This window comes from Eublepharis macularius, chromosome 6, assembly GCF_028583425.1.
Source record: "Eublepharis macularius isolate TG4126 chromosome 6, MPM_Emac_v1.0, whole genome shotgun sequence".
Lineage (NCBI taxonomy): Eukaryota > Metazoa > Chordata > Lepidosauria > Squamata > Eublepharidae > Eublepharis > Eublepharis macularius.
Genome location: NC_072795.1, coordinates 85,843,958 through 85,862,524, shown reverse-complemented (window position 1 = coordinate 85,862,524; position 18,567 = coordinate 85,843,958). Strand labels below are relative to the sequence as shown.

Genomic DNA, 18,567 nt, shown 5'->3' with positions numbered 1-18,567 from the left:
TAGTCTTTTTTTTAGCCGTTATCAATAGATAATGGCTAAGAAAATATCAACAGAGGATCACTTTGCTTTCAAACTGAGAGTTTGAAAGAAAGCCTACTTATTTTTTTGGGAATGGGCTCTGATCTGTGGTAGAGCATCTACTTTCCATGCAGAAAATCCCAGGTTCAATATCATCTCCCATTAAAAGGATCAGGTAGTAAGTGATGTAAAAAGACCTTTGTATAATACCCTAGGCAAGTGCTTCCAGTTAGACCAGAGAATTGTGATCATGATAGATCTGTGGTTTGCTTCAGTATAACACAACTTCATATGTTTGTTAATACATCATTTTATTTTGAACTATACTAAGATTATTGCTGACATTGCAGATTTCATCTTGTCAGAGGTTTATGTAACTTGGCTTGCTTTTTTTGCATTGACATAAATTCTGGTATATAAAAGTACTTTCTGTTTCTCTTGAATACATTTTCTCCATCAAGGCAGCACATTTTTCTTGGTTATTCAAAACATCTGGTATATATCCACACAATGTTTTGGCGTGTATCCATGTAGGCCTTAACCTGATTCTTATGATGTTACCTGGACAGTGTTCTTTAGGGGATGGAAGGTGAAATTTGAAAGGGACACACAGATACAGCATTTGAACATCAAAAACAAGTTCCAGTTTGTTTGTGACAAGCCCAGTTTATTCTTGGACTAGTGCACTCTAATAGAATCCTGGGTAAGAAGCACACTGCTATTTCTCAGTGTCCCAATTCCTGTGTCACAACAAATAGTGATTGGATTAAAAGCTACTTAAACCTGAAAGTTTTCCGTAGTTCTACTCATAAAGGGAAAATAGGCTGCATGACCCCCAAAATAAACCAAGTTTGAGTTTATTTATGATATCTACATTCAGTCATTTTTAAAGTGAATTAGTTATTCTCTTTAGTGAATTTTAAAGTGAATTAGTTATTCATAGTAATTTATGCAATGTGTACTACACGTAGATACCTTTTTTGCTGCCTGGTCTGTGGCTCCCCAAAACAGGGATGATTTACTGGGATATTAAAAAGATAATGGATGAGGCTATACAAGCATTATAACCTCACAAGGAATATGCTTCTCTTCCTGTGATGTTGTCTTTTATCTTCGCTATCCACCACACTACATTTGCATGTAGAAGCCCGTTCCTGCACATGGATTGTCCTCACTAAACCTAACCAAATATGTCCTCCCTGTTCACAGTTAGTTCAGCACATTGTGTGACTATGCTAATGAAAATTAAACATGTTCATAACTGCCCACATTAAATATTAAAAAAAAAAAGGTGAGGCACTTTAATTAAATGAATAAGATATACTAAAATCTATCTGCTTATCTTTACCTTAGGAACCATTGCTTAAATTATAGTTTCCCAGTAAAAGTGCAACTCTGTGCAAAATTACTCCAATCTAAATGAATGGATTTAGATTAGAGTAACTCTTCATAGGACTGCACTGCAAGTTCTTCTCTATAGTCACAGAGCTTAGAATAATAAAAAACCTGAAATATTTTTTAACATAAGTGAAGGCAGAAATTTATATGTTATCATCTACAGTAAAATAAAAAGTTCATAATAATTACACCGAGGTTTATATTTTTCTTTAAGTGGACTATTTTTCTTGTATTTTTCTCCTTGAATTTTTTTTACAAACACTTTTCTAAGATGTAGACAACAAATGCCTAAAACTGGAAAGAAGTATAGAAACAGATTTGTAAAATAACTCCAACATGAATAAAACAAAATACGATCATTCTAAACGAATCTGAAAAGAATTGAAAATAGAAATCCTACTCATTCATGGCACAAAATGAAATACTTCTTCAGTATTTCATTTTGTGCCACTTTGTGTCACTTTTCCCTAGGTATTCCTTATTGTGTGATGATCAGTAAGAAAATATATTTTCCAGCTTTGCGTTCCAATTTTATTTGAGTATAATAATGTAAGGGAATTAATGTCATATTCATGCATGCAAAGAAAAGTTAAATGATGGTGCAAGTTGTTACACTGGTTAAATCATCAAATTACCAACTTAATCTGGAGTAGTCGCTCTGGTTCCAGTAGCACTTTGAAGCATCTTGGCCACAATCCAACATAAGATTTAGATGTGCTTAAGTACATTGGTTTCAGTGGGTTTACACATGCCTAGCTTTTGGATGGATTGCCTTAAATTTAATTTCATAGATGGTGAAATTTAGTATTATATGATCATTCAGTAGGATGTGACTCGAATACAAAAACTTGCTTTTCTATAGTATTCATTTCAGCTCCACTTTTGGAAGCATGAAACCTATATTTTTGGGCAGAGTCCATGAATGAGAACTTCTCACTGGCTTTTGCCCTTTGTGCTTAGTGTTTTAACAAAATTGTAAAAAAATCACAGGAGAGAGAGAGAGAGAGAGAGAGAGCAGGGTAAGAAGCTGTCAAGAAGACAGTGTTTCCCTCTAACTCTTTTACCATCCGGTATGAAGAATGATACCTGATATCATTATGAGATTCAGGGACCCTTCACTTCAATGCCCATTTACAGGTAGGGGTGCTGGCAGGGATTCCCCTAATCCCATTCAAAGGATCACCCCTCTTCCAAAACATTGTTACATCTCTTAGGCACAGTACTGCACAATCCCGAGCACTGCACAGAATAGCTTCATTTGCTCTGTGGGAGAAACTCTTTCAGCGAGTGGCTTTGCATGGGCCATCCGCCTGTGGACAGCAATTCCAGCTGGTGGCGATGGAAGACTCTCCCGGAGAGGAGGTTCTTAAAGACTGACACAATTTATTCCAAGTGTAAACTTGCTTTGCTCTTATGCTGGTATAAATGTAGCCAGTCTTGAAAGTGCCACCAGGCCCCTCTCATTTTCCTGCTAAAGGCTACGTGGACTTATTTCTCGAAGGGCAAAACCCAGGAGAATTGCCGCACCCTCACAAGTGATTTGGATGTTTACGTTGTTCGTAAACCTCAGTCAAGTCTGAGGCGGGAGAACAGAACAGGGCATCTTTCTGTGGCTGGCTTTGCCCTCTTGGTCAAGGTGGATTTGTTTCTCCTCCCGCCTGCTCGTTCCGCGGCGCCGCTTGGAGGCGTTTTCCCCCAGCGCTTCTCAGAGGCTTCGGCGGCATCTCCAGCGCGAGGGGAAGAGCGGGCGCGCCGGAGCTCGACTGTTGCCGAACTGCGCGCCTGTGATTGGCAGAGGAACTGTCCAGGAAATGGCTCGGGTTTCAACTTCGGGGGAGTGACCGGGAGAGGAGGGGGAGGAGGAGAGGAGGAGGGAGGGCGAGGGAAAGGGCTCGCAGAATTGATAAAGCTTTCGAGTTGGGTTGCAACAGGAATTCTGAATGGACTCGATCTGGACTTAACTCGAGGCACTGGTTTATGCTCTACACTCCCCCTCTCCCCAAAACCCTTGTGTTTGGAAATTGTTTCTTCTTCTTTCTCCCACGCCTGGATCCTTAGCTGCTGTGCTGAAGCGGGCAGGAAAAAGTTTGTGGTGACACGCTGGTTTCCGTCTCCCCCCTTATTATTTTTTTTTTTAAACGCCATCCGAACAAACTTGTCCCGGTTCTGCTGGCTGCTCTGTAGAGCACCCCCCGCCCTTTGGCAGAAAGTATTTCGCTGGCGGCGATGGGGGTCACGGCCGCCGACTTCTCCCCCCGGGGCTGGGGGTTCGACGCGACGTTTTTAAGCGCCTGAATATGGAATAAAACAGACGAGGATCGCTTTGCCTTCGCCCCGTCCTCCCCCGGGTCCGGGAGCCTGCCTGCGCCGCTTCGCTTCATCCCGTACACACGCCTGCTACAAGGGAACAGCAGATCGCTTACTCGGAGCCTTTTCAGACGAGGTAATTGGACCAGGCTTGGCTGGCAGTGGGGAGGCGCGAGCGAGGGCGCGGGAGGGGACGGGGGAAAGAGAGATTAATCCCCTGGGATAAGGAAGCTCTCCGGTCTCAAAGAATGAGGGTTCGTGCCGTCGCCGCCTGGATTTTCTCTCCCCCCGCGCCACCCTTTGTGTTTCCTGAAGCAACGTGTAGCCGTTTGCAGGATCGCGATCGGCACCGGCTAGAGGCTCTTTGCAGTGACTGAGCGGAGGCTGTGTCCCCCAAACGGGGGGCGTCCCGTGAGCGCTTCCCGGCACTCTGCGGCCAGATCCTTGTAAAAGTTACATGTGGTCATTGGCATGGGTCAAGCAAGCTCGATCAGATGTGGTGGGACTGCATCCACGGTGTTGACCAGCGCGAGGGGATGATGCGTAGGAGTTGGAGATCCTTGAGTTCCATTGAAAGGATCACTGACCAATTTTTCTCTTTCCTCCGATCTTTGATAGATTTTCACTTCACCCTCCTAGAGAACCCAATTTCATCCCTTTGTGAGCAGGGTTTGGCATTCGAGATGTGGGACTGCAGTGTTGTTAAGTGTTTTGTACTGATTAGAAACCGACTCTAACACGCCGCTCACTCCTTGATACATTTACTTGGAAGTCACTTGCTTTGAGTCCCAGGTGAATGAATGTGCTAAGGATTGCCTCTTTAGCCTGGCCTTTCCCCGCAAAAAAGTCAAGTTAGGAGCTTTTGCTTCCCAACTAGGTAGCAAAGTTCTTGATATCTTCTTGCCATTCTTGCTTTTGCAGTTTTTGGATTTGCAACCCCCCCCCCCATAACAAAGTTGGTGTTAAGTTCTGCATCTTGAGAATGACACGCCTACATTTCTTACTGTTCTGTCAAGTATAGTGAAACTTCCCTTAATCACTGTGACCATGGTTTAAACCGAAGAAAAGATATTTAAGTTCCTAAATCTGTTTCTCTTGCTAGCCTCTGGAACTGGAACTAGTGAAGCAGTATACCTTTGAGCATGTGCGGAGTACCTGCACATCACTGGGCAACCTGAAGTGCACAGCATGTGACTTCTGGGCATGTTTCAAGCCCCCCAAACTTCTCTTTTGAGTTGCTAAGCACTGGTTGTGACCACTGTCTCGATTATGTTTCCAGTTACGATCACATGCACACTGTATTCCATTAAAAAAAAGTCCTTGTGGAATTTTACGGTTGTAACAGGACCCAAATTGTAGAGCTACAATTTAATTGGCGTGGAATTAAAGGGCTTTTGTTTGAAGAGGGGGAAAATTTGGGGTGAAGAAGGGGATCTCGTTTATTCAGTTGCAGGAAATATGAGGATCAGGCTTCAGGAACGCTGAACACGTCAAAACCTGTGTATGTGGAAATGCTTTCACCTACAGTGCTATAGAAGGGAACTAGTTAAGAAAAAACAACACATGGAATCCTTTAGCAAATGTTGCAACAATCTGTGTGTATGGAGAGAAATGATTTACATGGAGCTTAGTGGAAACGTGATGTAGAAGTAATGCAAACCAAAAGTACAAGACGTTCCCCATCTGGGGAGACATTGTTTAAATGCTGCCTCTTTTGGGGGCCAGTGATTCATAATTTTCCTTCCTCAAAGAAGAAGAAATCCTCATGAAAAAAAGTATATTTCAGTGTGAAAAACTGCCCTTTCAAACACTAGCCCATTATGTGGTTGGTGTGAAGCGCCATCAACATTTCAAACTTCATTGTCTCCTTTGTACCAAATCCCTGTAAATCTTCTACTTGCCTTTACTCATTTTCATCTGAAAAGCCTGTTTGGTTTGAATAGACTGCAATAAGCAGCCTCTGTACCTCTCTGGAATGCCAATTAAAATGCAGATTTTCTCTCTCTCTCTGATCCACAGTAGACTTAGAGAAAAACAGGCTAGTCGTGGGGGAAAAATGAATGAAAGAAGTTCAAACAATGCAAAACTACTGATGCTGCTGGACTGTTTTCCCGAATAACCTTCCAGAATTAATGTTTAATTGCTGATCCCTTTGAAGATTGCAGTGTGAAAAGGCCCGGGGGGGGGGGGGGGGCGGCATTTTGCCCTCTTCTGATAACCAGATCCAGTGTACTGTCACTTAATTGCTCTACAGCTAATTTTCTATAAGCTGGGAGAGGAGATTGATCCACACTTGCATGGGTTTTGCTGTGTTCTAAATGCCTAGCAGGAGACACAGGTCAGGGTATTGATTTGGATTGCATACAGATTGCAAACTCTCTGTGGAGCGATAAACATCACACACATAACAATGGAGGTGGATTAAAATGAACATTTAGGATCGAATTTAATTACTACCACTCTAGAACAAGTCCTACTTGTTTGCCTGTGTCTTGAAAAAATGTTGAGCTGCAGCTTGAAGGAATTTAGTCTGGCTTCCAACGCAGGCAGGCTCTTCTTCCCATGCTTGTCAGTTTGGCAAGAAATTTGGGCAGGTATGTGATGAGGTGAAAATTGACTTGATGAGCGGGTGGCAAGGCGAGCCATCAATCACAGCGGCTGCCAACTCCGCCCCAGAGTAAGGGCTGCGAAGAGAGACAGAGTTCTCTTTCAAGGGGAAAAATAAACAGTATGTGTGGCTTTCACTGAGCCTGAGACTCTGGGAGGGATTATGCTATTGTAGTCAGGAAGCCAGAATTGTAGAGGCCAAAAAGCATGCTGGGGCTGTGTTCCAAACATTGAGATAGAGGTACATAATTACCCTGGGTAGGAGGTCTCTCTATAAGATCATCGAGCAGCAGCTACGGCAAGTCAGAAGGTGAAGGAATTTGGGTCTGTTGTTTTTTATCCCTCCTGGAGGGACCCATCTGCTTTGAGATGAGGGGTGGGAAGCTTGTGGCCAGTGGTGAGCGCTCATGTTTCTTTTAGGAATGAGGTAGTGGGAGTTATTCGATTCAAAGACTTCTAATTGTGCTGCTGTAATGCAAGCCACATATCGCTTCTAGTACCAATACAGGAGGAGAGTGACTTGTGTTTGCTCAAGTTGCTTGCTTAGTTGTTTTATTGAACTCAGGTGCAGTGAGAGAGGCACATCCCACCTTCCTTGATTTCTGTAGAAAAAACTACTTTCTGTTGATGCTTCTCTCACACTTTAGAGAAAATAAGGGACACCAGGAATTTTTTCCTTTTTCTCACATCATTCTCCCAGGAGGCCAGGGCTGTTTGCATGGTTCTCTTGTCTTCTTTGGTTTTACCCTCACTGGCTGTAAGATGTGCTATCCGGTGAGGTAGGTAGAGCTGAGAGAGAAGGACTGCCCTAGTCTGTATCTCATCATCTTCATAGCAGAGTGAGGATTTAAACCCGGATCTCTCCTGCAGTCTGGCGTTCTATCCACTGTGCCACCCCGGAACCACACACCATGTGGCAGTCTTAGTTCAACTGAGACCGAGCGATGAATAACTTGTATAATTTTTAGGAGAATACGCAGCTTGTAGAAGTCCATAGAATAGCTAACACTGGCAAAGGGTATATGGGCGTTTATTGGCAGGAAGATAAAGTGGATTCTGGTTCTCAGTTTTTGGCTGTGCCCAGTATATGGCTGCAGGAACTAAACTGATTTAAAGGGAGCACATAGATTTACACCTGCTAGGTCCTTTAATGTATTACAACTGCTCCTTTCTAAAAGGTGTTCTGCCATGTAAATGTTCCTGCACTTAGTACGGAATTAATGAGAGGCCGTGCAAGAAAAGCTGGGCTTTGGAGCCTTTGTTTAACAAACTTGAATTTTACTGCTAAAGATTTTACGTGAAAGTTTTAGGTTGCTTTTGAGCCGTGAAGGACTATATGTAGAATCTAATATAAAATCGGAGGGAGTATTTTTTTCACCTTCTAGATGGAGTATGGTGAAACTAGCAGTTACTAACTGCAGTATTTCTGTAGGTTTTTGTCAGATTTTGAATGTGAAAAAAATCTTGTTTGTTCTTTGAATATTGGCTTATGATAACTCTAATATGTGCAGAATGATGACATATCACTTCTAGAGCACTTTTTTGTGAGCAAAGTGCTTTTCAGGGGTGTCCTACTGTCATGTCCTTATGGTAGTTGCCACGAAGGAGTTTATGTTGCCTATGCTGACATCCAGCACTAAACAGTAAATGTCTGGGTAGGAATAGAATGTTGGTCTCCAAGAAGGAACACAGATGGTTTACTCTCAGTCTCCAGCATCTGAACCCTCGCAATATAGAGAAGTATTCTTGGAGCATTACTGTTCTTAGGGGGAAAAAACCATCTGACAGTGGATCATAAGGGAGAACAGAAGAAGCAAAAAAGCAGTTGCTGAATTTAGTTTTCTTTTAAGATCACTTAGTGACCACTGAAGTTTCGGCTCCTTTACAGCGCAGCTAAGGTCTATCACTGTCTATACAGATGATCATAAATGTTATGGCTATTTTTTAGAAGCACAAATGAGGTTTCTGTTTGATCCAGTTATTGAGCTGCTTTCTGCGTTGCACTACTTTTTCTCCAGGCCAACAGGCATGTGTAAGATTAGAAAACACGTTTATTTGGCACTGTGTTTTACCAGAACACTGTTGTTCTATTTAAAAGAAGTAGTAGTAGCATCAGTACTATTCTTCCATTGAATATGGTTGTGTGGGAAGGGACTGAAGTGAACTTCTTCTATTGGTGGTGTCAGATGTCTGCAAAAAGAGAAAAAGTAACCTATTTTACTAGCGGGGTGGCTATATTACTCTGTCAAAGCAAAAATAAACAGAAGTCTTGTGACACTGTTGTGAACTACAATCAAATTCATGGAGGCTTATTCTAAATAAAAACCTTTCATTTTTAAGATGTCATGTTCAAGACTCCTGTTTTATTTATTTTCTCAGGAGCATATGGAAGAAAATATGGGTATACATAATAATACAGCACTTAGCATTTATTTATTAAATTTGTGTCTCACTCCTTATCCTCACCACAACCCTGTGGAGTATTATCTTGACTTACCCAACATCAGGGCTTTTTTCCTGGGAAAAGAGGTGGTGGAACTCAGTGGTGGAACTCAGGACCGCATAATGATGTCACTTTGGGTCAACTGGAACAAGGGAGTAGTTTTTTAAAGTTTAAATCGCCCTCGGCAAAAATGGTCACGTGGCCGGTGGCCCCGCCCCCTGATCTCCAGGCAGAGGGGAGTTTAGATTGCCCTCCGCGCCGCTGGAGCGATTGCCGCTGAGCAATCTAAACTCCCCTCTGTCTGGAGATCAGGGGACGGGGCCACCGGCCATGTGACCATTTTCAAGAGGTGCCGGAACTCCATTCCACTGTGTTCCTGCTGAAAAAAAGCCCTGCCCAACATCATACAGTGACTTTAATGGTTTAATGGTTTGGGAGGGGGGACCTTGGTCGAAGCCCAACATTTTATCCTGCACATTACTGCAATGGCTCTCTGTGATGTTCAGAACACATTGTTATTTTAGTAATCCTTGCCACTATCCTATAAGGGAGGCCAATATTATTTACCATTTATTAAAGACAGAGGACCACAGCTAAGAAAATAGCTATATATGTTGCATGTGGCTGAGAGGTTGTACTCATGCATAGGAAAATAAATGCAAGTGCAGGAAGTAATTTTGCCTTCTTCTCATCTGACTCTCAGTCTCACTCTCTGTAGACTGCATGACAATCCCTGACTTTTCCAACTCAGGCCTGACTGTTTTAGGTTGTAAGCTTTCTGGACAGGAACATTATACTTTCTTTGGTCTGTCTACAGGCTAGTTCTCCCCAGACTGAATATGAAGTTGCTTCGTCTCATTTTGTATTATCTGAATGTGTGCACCCTTGATAAAAGTGGGGCTGCTTTAATGGATTCTGGGCCTTGGCCCATGCAGATTTATGGAAGGATTTGTGCAGTTGAAAACGAGAATCTGTATAATTGTGGTAATTTTGTAAAATGAAACGTGATGAGCTTGCATATGTATACAATTATGTTTTTTTCTCAAAACAAACTTTACACATTTCTCTGATTAAAGTAGCTCCCTTAAGCTTATGATCCAGCATCCAAAAGTTCTTAAGCCTATGAGATGTCTGGAAAAAAAAATTACAGAGTCATCATGACTTCCATGAATACTATTTTGTGCTGGTAGGTGCTGCTTTTGCCTCACTAGCCAAGAGGCTCGTGTCACTGCATTTTTTTGGTGTCATCTATGGCCAGAGTTGGCAATTTCCTGACAGAAACTATTTTTACAGTGCAATCCTAAACAAAGTTACTACAATCTAATCCCGTTGAAATATATGGGCTTAGACTGGAGTAACTCTGCTTAAGATTGCACTGTTAGAAACATAGGTTTTTAAAATTAGAAAACATGGAACAAATACATAAAATCAAAAGCATGAAACCATGCAGAGTTTCATGGAAATGATGGTGCAATTTTCATGTATTTATGCCCACTTAGTTTAATGCCTAGAATGAATAGTTTCTGATTTTGTATATCATTTCTCATAGCAAATGCTACCTAGCACAGCAATGAAATGAGGCAGCTTGCAGTTCAGGTGAGGAGGCATTTTTGTATATTTGAATGACTCTCCAGGTATGCATGAAAATACTGCTTTGTAAATTTTTAAGGTAAAAATAGTCCTTAAGGGGGTTTGATACTGGAGAGTGAAAGAATCACCTCCCAGGGTGATGGGAACTACCACCAGTCCCTCCTGACTTACCCTCAGCGTAGAGATGGAGGAGCAAAGTGTCCAGCCCTACTGGGTGTTAAACAAGAAGGTTTGACACTTGCAGGTTGAATTCCATAAAACAGTTACTTGGTTGCAGAAGACAAATTAAGCCGAGGTACTGGTTTTAGATTGAAGTCCCCAAACCCAAATAATACCCCAGAAATATAGTTAATGAAATTTATTAAGAAAAGTGGAAAAATTACAATTAAAGGAAGTGTGCAAGCCAGGAGAGAAAAATAATCAGACTACATCCTAGAATACTGTACAGGCTTTGGTTCCTCAACACAGATGTTACCTTTGTCAGGTCAAACAACAGAGTCCAACAAAACTCTGAAGGTCCAAGGCCCAGCAGCTCAAAATGATACATAAGTATCCACAAACAGCACACAGAATAGTATGAAGACCCTTGCTTTATGCTGGGCTGCCCAGCTGACCTGATCCTGCTTGACCAATCAGCCGAGCTGAGGCAGGCAGCAGTGGCGAAGGGGTGGAGAGGTGAGTGGGGTGGCCCGCTTCCCCACTCGGCTCTCTGCTCGCTGCTGCGCCACCGGGGCGCCTGGCTCGCCGGGAGCCAAGCAGAGGCAGGCAGCAGCGGTGAAGGGGCGGAGAGGTGAGTGGGGTGGCCCGCTTCCCTACTCATCTCCCTGCTCGCTGCTGCAACGCCGGGGTGCCCGGCTCGCTGGGACCCAAGCCGAGGTGAGCAGCAGCGGCGAAGGGGCGGAAAGGCGAGCGGGGACCGCACCTCCTTCTGAGTTCAAGAGCTCGCAGCAGCTGCCCCCACCGCCTCAATGGATGCACTGGCCCTGACCATGGCTCTGCGCAGCTGGGGCTTGTTTGCGATCAGAACAACTTGCCCCTTTCAGTGTTTCTTGTGCTAATTAGATGGAATGCAGTAGAGAGCCTCACCCCAGCCTGTGGCCTTGAAGCCCTCTGATCCCATGATGTAACTTGCACCTATATTTCATCCTACCTGTCTGAGAACTGCTAGCTCAAAGCACAGCTAATTTCTAGAGATTTCTCTTCCTGCAACCTGAGTAGGCCCAAAGCCTGAATCAAATATTTAGAAAAGCCAAGAAATGAACTAGACAAGGCCAGTTTCTTGTCAGCCAATAATAATAACAATGTGCTTATATACCGCCTTTCTAGACAGATTAGTGCCTACTTAGAGCAGTAAGCGGCCATTGTTAGTATTATCTGCACAGTACAGCTGGGGCTGAAAAGAGTGGCTTATGCAAGGCCACCTGCTGAGCTCATGGCAGTAGAGGGATTCAAACTAGCAGAGTCTTGATTCGCAACCCAACCACTATGCCATAGCAGCTCTCTCAACAAAGATGGAGCATGCTCGTGGCCACCTGGAGGCAATGAATGCTGAGGGCAGTAAAGTGTCTGTGAGAGACGACAAAATAAAGGCAAACTGAGAGGAGAAGGGGGAAACTGGCCTATTCAAGTGAATTATAGTATCCCGGAGGGGGAGATGTGTAAAGGTGGAGAAATTGCCAGTGATGTAGCCTCACTGGGATCCTTCATAACCCCAAATTTTCTGCTTAAAACTGGGAACAGGCTACATCCCTGTACTCTGTTAAAACTGGCATTCTGTTACTGAATTTTGCCTGGTTATTTGGACCCAGGCTGGGAAGTTGCATCACTTAATGCATGATTAACATTTCAGGATTAGAGTTGTGTATTGTTGATAGTTGTTTGGAAGAATCAAAGACTTCGGCTTTTAGAAACATACTGGAATATCTTGTAGAACTTCCTTGGGGAAAAAAAATTCAGTAAGAAGTCCAAAATGTTTGTTTGTGGGTATTTGAATGTTAAGTAGGTACTTGCATATTCCTGTTATGTCTGCCACATAAGTTTCAAGTAAAAGCACTAAGTATTTCTACAGTTTTAGTTTTAATTGTTGTTTTTTCAAGCAGTTGTGGGAGGTGGGTTTTTATTGTTTCTGTTTTGCAAATGTGGATTGAGTCTCAGCGAGGGAAACTGACTTGCCTAAGGCCATGGGGTAGACTGATTCAAACATGCAAAACAGCACAGCCTTTCTTGAACTGAGACCTGGCGAGCCAGTGTCAGACTAGGATCTGGGAAAACCCAAGTTCAAATCCTGTCTCTACCATGAAAGTTTGCTGGGTGACCTTGGATCAGTGACTCTGTCTCAACCTAACCTAGGTCGCAGAGTGGTTGTAGTGAGGATAAAATGGAAGTGGGGAGAAAAGCAGGGTGTAAATATCTAAAGAAAGAAAATAATGGGTAAAGCTGAGAGAGGGCTATTGTCCTGTTTGCTGTTTCTGCACTTTCAATTGGCCCAGTGAGTCCGTGAGTCCGAGGAAATAGAGGGCTTGTATTCACCTCTCTAGGATTTCACTTTCAGTAGCTAGGGCTACATTGGTTTGCATTAGCCAAAGACTTCAATGATATTTATTCAGTCTTGGTCATGATCTGAACATGCACTAAAACTGAATTACCATGGTGGATAAAATGAAGCACTTGTAATAAAAGATAAACTATTCCTGTAAGCACAATGCTACTACTACATGAATTTCCTCTTGCTCTGTCTTTTGCTTCTCCAAACCCCTCCCCCCTTTTTTGGCTGGCAAACGTCCCAGTTCTTGGCCAGCATACTGCTTCTATCACCTCTATTTCAGTTCATGACTGCAGGGAACCAACTCTGCCTTGGGTCCTACAAAAAGTAGAATAGGGTATGCTTTGCCTGAGCTGTTAATGCTGATGGAAAGCAAAGCATACTTGGGGGCCGTGTTTGAGAATAATTAAACATTGGCGTTCAAAATTATTCACCTAACTCACAAAATCTTCCCTTTTTTCTGCAGGAGAAACAGCAGCTACTGGGCGTAAGCAAATACTTCTTGGGGTTTAAGGTGCTGCTTTCAGTCCATGTTTGTATAGAGGAGCTCAGATGGGATTGAAGTCCACATGGAGGCATGGAAAAGGACCAGGGACTTGCACTAAGAAGATGGTAAACTGGGATTCATGTTGCCTTATTTGCCTGGTGATGGTCACCATGGCTGGATTTTCATTGGCTCGGCCATCTTACAACTTAGTTGGCGAAGACACAACTTTGGGACCTGAAGGTGAGTTAAAATTTTGTTGTTTTAAATAAGTTTGGGCATTTAAGATAACATTTGGTGCCCACAGCAGTAGGGTGATCTCACCACTTTGTGGTCAGCACTATTCTACAAGTGGAAGTATTTTTGTTAAAATGTGCATTACCACCATTGATTTTACTCTGATAGTGGTAATAGAAGGTCAATAGCTGTAGATATACTGAAATGCGGCTATAGTAATTACTCACATATAAGACCAGGTGCCCCCCCCCCGGTATACCATCAAAAAAGAGGGGGTCATCTTAAATTTGCACATGAATGTCCATTAATAATTTGTATTATGCAAAACATTTTAAAGCAGGGACCGGGGCAGGGGGGGGGGGCTTCCTTTCAACTAAATATGGTGTTTTGGCTGAATTGATATGGTATTGCTGGAAAAAGTGAAGACAAGAGCCACCAGTTTCATCAAGGGGCTGAAGCATCTTTCCTCTGAGGAAAGGCTGAAGAATGTGGGACTTTCTAGTTTAGAAAGAAGGAGCCTAAAATCATGCCCAGAGTGGAGAAGGTAGATAGAAAGAACTCCCCCCTCCCATAATATAAATTTTGAGGGCATCCAATGAAGTTGATGGGCAATAGGTACAGCACAGACAATAGGAAATACTTTTTTACTCAACAAGTAATTAAATTATGGAGTTCACTGCTAGAGGAGGTAATGATGGTCAGAAACCTGGATGACCATGGTGAGTAAAGGGAACTTCTATATTCAGAGGCAGTAAACCTGTGAAAGCCAGAGCTCGGAGGCAATATCAGCAGAAGGTCTTGGCTTCTGTGATCTGTTTTTTGGCCCTCCAGGGCAACTTGTTGGCTGCTGTGTGAAACAGGATGCTGGTCTGATCCAGCAGAGCTCTTCTTAGGTTCTTACCAAACATGGTTATGGACTGCATACAGGAGATTGTAGTAACCATCGAGAACGTTTTCAGAAGAGTAGCCATGTTAATTTTCTGCAGCCAAAATAACAGAGGCTTGTGGCGCCTTAAGTGATAAAATATTTATTATGGCTGGAGCTTGAGTGGGCTCTGACTCACAAAATCTTATGCTACAATAATTGTGTTAGTCTTTAAGATGCCACACAACTCACAACTCTTTGTTACTCAGGAATGCTGGCTATGTATATAACCCCAAAGATCAGGATTAGTAAAGATTTCTGAGTGTAATCGCTTTCAGACCCACAATTACACAATTCCTGTTCTCAGTTATCTCACACAATTCTAATTCTAAGTAAGCTTAGTCACATGCTTAGTTAAGGAAGTGTGTACACCTTTGCAAAACTGAGGGTTTAATTAGTTGTTTGACAACTTAAAACCCAAAAATATTTTATTTGATCTAGGCTTTGATTCTGGGAGCTATTCTTGCTTGTTTGCTTATGATTAACTATGAGAGCACGAACACTAATAAAGGTTATCTGGGGTTTCTCATGCAAAACGTTTTCCCCATTCTCAAGAAACAAGGAATTCTAAAACGTCATTTAATAAATATTTTACAAAAATGCTTAACTAGCTAAAATGTTTTGCATCAGTAGCACAATCAATCGTGTTGATAAAATACTAATTTTTTTCTTTTGTTTGAAACAAAATCCTCTTTAGTCACTTGTCAGTTTCGCTATAGATAGTTGAATAGGAGTGCACAACTCAAAATAGCTATGAATTTAATTTTAATGTCTGTTACTTTGACAAAGTAATACCATTTTCTTGTGGTGTAATGATGCAGCAGTGTTTTGAGCAGCTCTATATAGGGCTTAGTGTGTTGGACTAGGACCAGGAAGGCGTATGTTCAAAGCCCCTCTTTGCTATGAAGTGCAATAGGTGACATTTAGCCAGTCATGATTTGTCAATGCAGCCTAGCTCACAGAGTTGTTAAGGATGAAAGGGGGCAACCATGAATACTGCCCTAGAGGAAGAATAGGATAGAAACATAAAGGACTCATAGACAGGTATGTAATGAGAATCTCCTTACTCTCCTCCTGCTCCTTGAGTTCTCATTTCTCCTAAAATGTCTATCACTTCCAGAATTCCTAAGACTTTCTATCCATTAATGCGTATGAAAACATGAAGTTGTACTGGAGCTCTGTTCCCAGGGAGATGCCAAGCCGACGAACCCCAAGTAGAATTGCTACTGTAGTTCCTGTGTGGATGACTGTAGGGATTCAAGGGTTTTCTGGTACTTCTGAGGTTTCTTTTTGAGGTACTTCTGAGAAGTGCATCCAGGAATTTGAGAAGCTGTACACAGTTCCCTTGATTACCTAGAGATCAGTTGAGCTTCCCTCAGGTTCCACATAATTAGCAGAGCACATGTGATGGAGGTGGGGGTAACTTTTTGTGGCCTTTTACGTGGGTCCACTGTCTTTGTGTGGCATAGGGCTGTTGCAAAAACTGTTCATCCTTTTTCTTATTGTGCATGTGTTTGTTTCCTGTTTCCTAGCAAGTGTCCCTTGTTATTGCAGAGGCATAGAACAATCCCATGGTGTTGAGGGGTGCGTGCTGAAATCCAAACAAAATATGTGTGCTCATTTCTTCCAAAACAAAATATATAATGACAATGCTTTTTATTGTTTTTACGCTTTGTACAGTCATCTGTTTTTAATGGCCAGTATAATTTGAGTTTATATTCTGAGTTAATATCGATTTAGGGATGTCATGGTTCAATCTTTCCTCCAATTGCAGTATTTATGTAATTTTAGGAAGATATTTTTGGTTACATTGTATTTATTGGATGTAAGAATGTTTTTAATATGCTGTATAGAACACCACGACCCTTCTCTCCTGCCACTCTCTGCGACTCACAGTAAGGAGGCTGATGAATTCTTCATATAGTTACTGTTATTCTGTAACACAATGAGCTAACATATTTATATTAACTGGACTGTCAAAACAATCTTGTCAGTGTAATGTTCATGAAACCTGTCCTCTCCCAGATGCTTTGTTCAGGGATTTGGTATCATAGGATAATATGGCTTGTTTTCCTGCAGCCTCTCCTTGGATTATTGGAATGCATAATTGATTTTTTTGGCTTACTCATTTATATATAAAAATTAGGCTTAGAATCAGTCCTTAAGAGTTCTTTACATTGAGTTAAATTACGCATTTATCTAGATAATTAGATAGATATTGAAAGGCTATAAATATAGATAATGAAGGTGCAAATCATACTTTTGTCCATCTTCAATTGACTCAGAGAAAAAGATGGCTTTGTTTTGTAATGGTAAAAATGAGGGAGGGGCATTCATGTGCTGCTTGTTTGCTAGTTTGGAATATATCTTATGTATTGATAAAGACAGAGATGTTTCATTGGTCAAAGTTTGGGAGTGTAGAATTCTGCATTAACAACCCAAATTCTGTTCTCCAAACTGTTCCAGGGAAGAGGTGAATGCTAGAAGAAATATGAAGTTGTTTTAGAAACTATTTCAGAAAATGGCAGCAGAGAGAAAAGAAGGATGGAACTCATGTGATATTATTGGGAAGGGGGAAAGATATACACCTAGGGTTGCCAGCCCCCAGGCCAGGGCAGAGATACCTCGCCCCCACCTGCTGTCACCCACCCCTGCTCAGGGATGGTCTGGTTGAAGCCTCTGAAGCACGCAACAAAGTGGCATGCATGTGCTCCAGAGACTGTTCTCTTGGCATCACTTCTGGTTTAAAATGCAAGCAGTGGGGGCTCAGGTGGCCAAATCAACCAAAAACATTTGTTACTGCTGAGCCCCCATTGCTTCAATTGTAAACCTTATGTGAATTCAGCATAAGGCCCCCTGGAGTGCAAGTGTGGAAAAGGAGAACCAGTGCCCCTATGCCCAGACAGCTCCACCCCTGGAGTGAAAGAAGGGGGTGGCAACCCTATATACAGCAGCAGCGTGTTAGAGTTTGTATTTCAGCAAAAATAAAAAGATAAAATGACAGATCATACTGACAGACATGGTTTGCCATTTCCTGCCTCTGCATAGCAACCCTCGTCTTCTTTGGAGGTCTCCCAAGCAGGCTGACCCTGCTTCTTAACAGGACAGGATGTTCTGCTGCTGTGGGACGGCTCTAGCTGGCAGAACTGGTGGCTGGTCAGCAGATGGAAGGTTCTTCTCTTTTCTTCTCCACTTTCCCTTATACTTTGGATCCTGCTCCTGCAGTAAAGTAGGGGTGGTGCTGCACTGTCTTCTAGGTAGGCAGTTCCCAAGATCCTCCAAAGGCACAATGAGGTGAGAAGAAGGAGAGAGAGCTTCCACTCGCTTGTCAGCTAGATGGTGATCAACTTCTGCTGCTAGCTTGGAGCCTCCTTGGCAGCAGAAGAAGCAGTCGTCCAACATAATGCAAGTACTAGAGGAGGAGGAGGAAGGAGAGATGGGCTTCATTCCCAATGGGAGTGAAAAGGAATGCAATGGTGAAAACTAACACAAACTCTAAAAGCTTGCTCTTTTTTGGCCAATCTGCAATATAAAGATTATAATAATACTCATCTTACATGGGCTGTTGGCGTCATTGCAGTACAGCAATACAAATGAAGTTATACTGTAGAATGAACCACTTTTTTGTTAAGTTTCCATGCTAGGTCATGAAGCAAATTTTTACATGTTCCTCCAATCAACCAGGCAAGTGGCTATTATGAGGGCTGATACAGCTCAAACCTAAGAGGTTACGTTTCTGGGATTCTGTCAATTTTCTGAAAGCCCCTCAAAAGCTACATACAACCTGTTCACAACAGATTCTCAAGATCTGCAAATTATTTATGTAGCACTTTACAATAGAATGTGCTAATTTATTCTACACTACATCACGAGCCTGGTTGATACTCCAATGCTATGTTATGCTTACAACAAACATATGCCATTGTGCAAACAGAATTTATTATTGGTATAACAAAAGTGTAGTGGATGCTGTTCTCAGGACTATGGTCTCATCAGTCATTGTGCAAAGAGACGTT

General features: G+C 42.4%; 1 protein-coding gene across 3 annotated transcripts in view; it reads left to right on the top strand.

The window, feature by feature from the left end:
- The first annotated feature begins 3,331 nt into the window (after positions 1–3,331).
- Positions 3,332–18,567, top strand: part of FGFR2 (fibroblast growth factor receptor 2) — a 133,192-nt gene continuing 117,956 nt past the window's right edge. For all 3 annotated transcript variants that reach the window (XM_054982606.1, XM_054982604.1, XM_054982605.1), the window contains exons 1-2: positions 3,332–3,859; positions 13,372–13,632. In XM_054982606.1, coding sequence (XP_054838581.1) covers positions 13,458–13,632 — 175 coding nt within the window. In that variant the 5' untranslated portion in view covers positions 3,332–3,859; positions 13,372–13,457. The remainder of the gene's footprint in view (positions 3,860–13,371; positions 13,633–18,567) is intronic.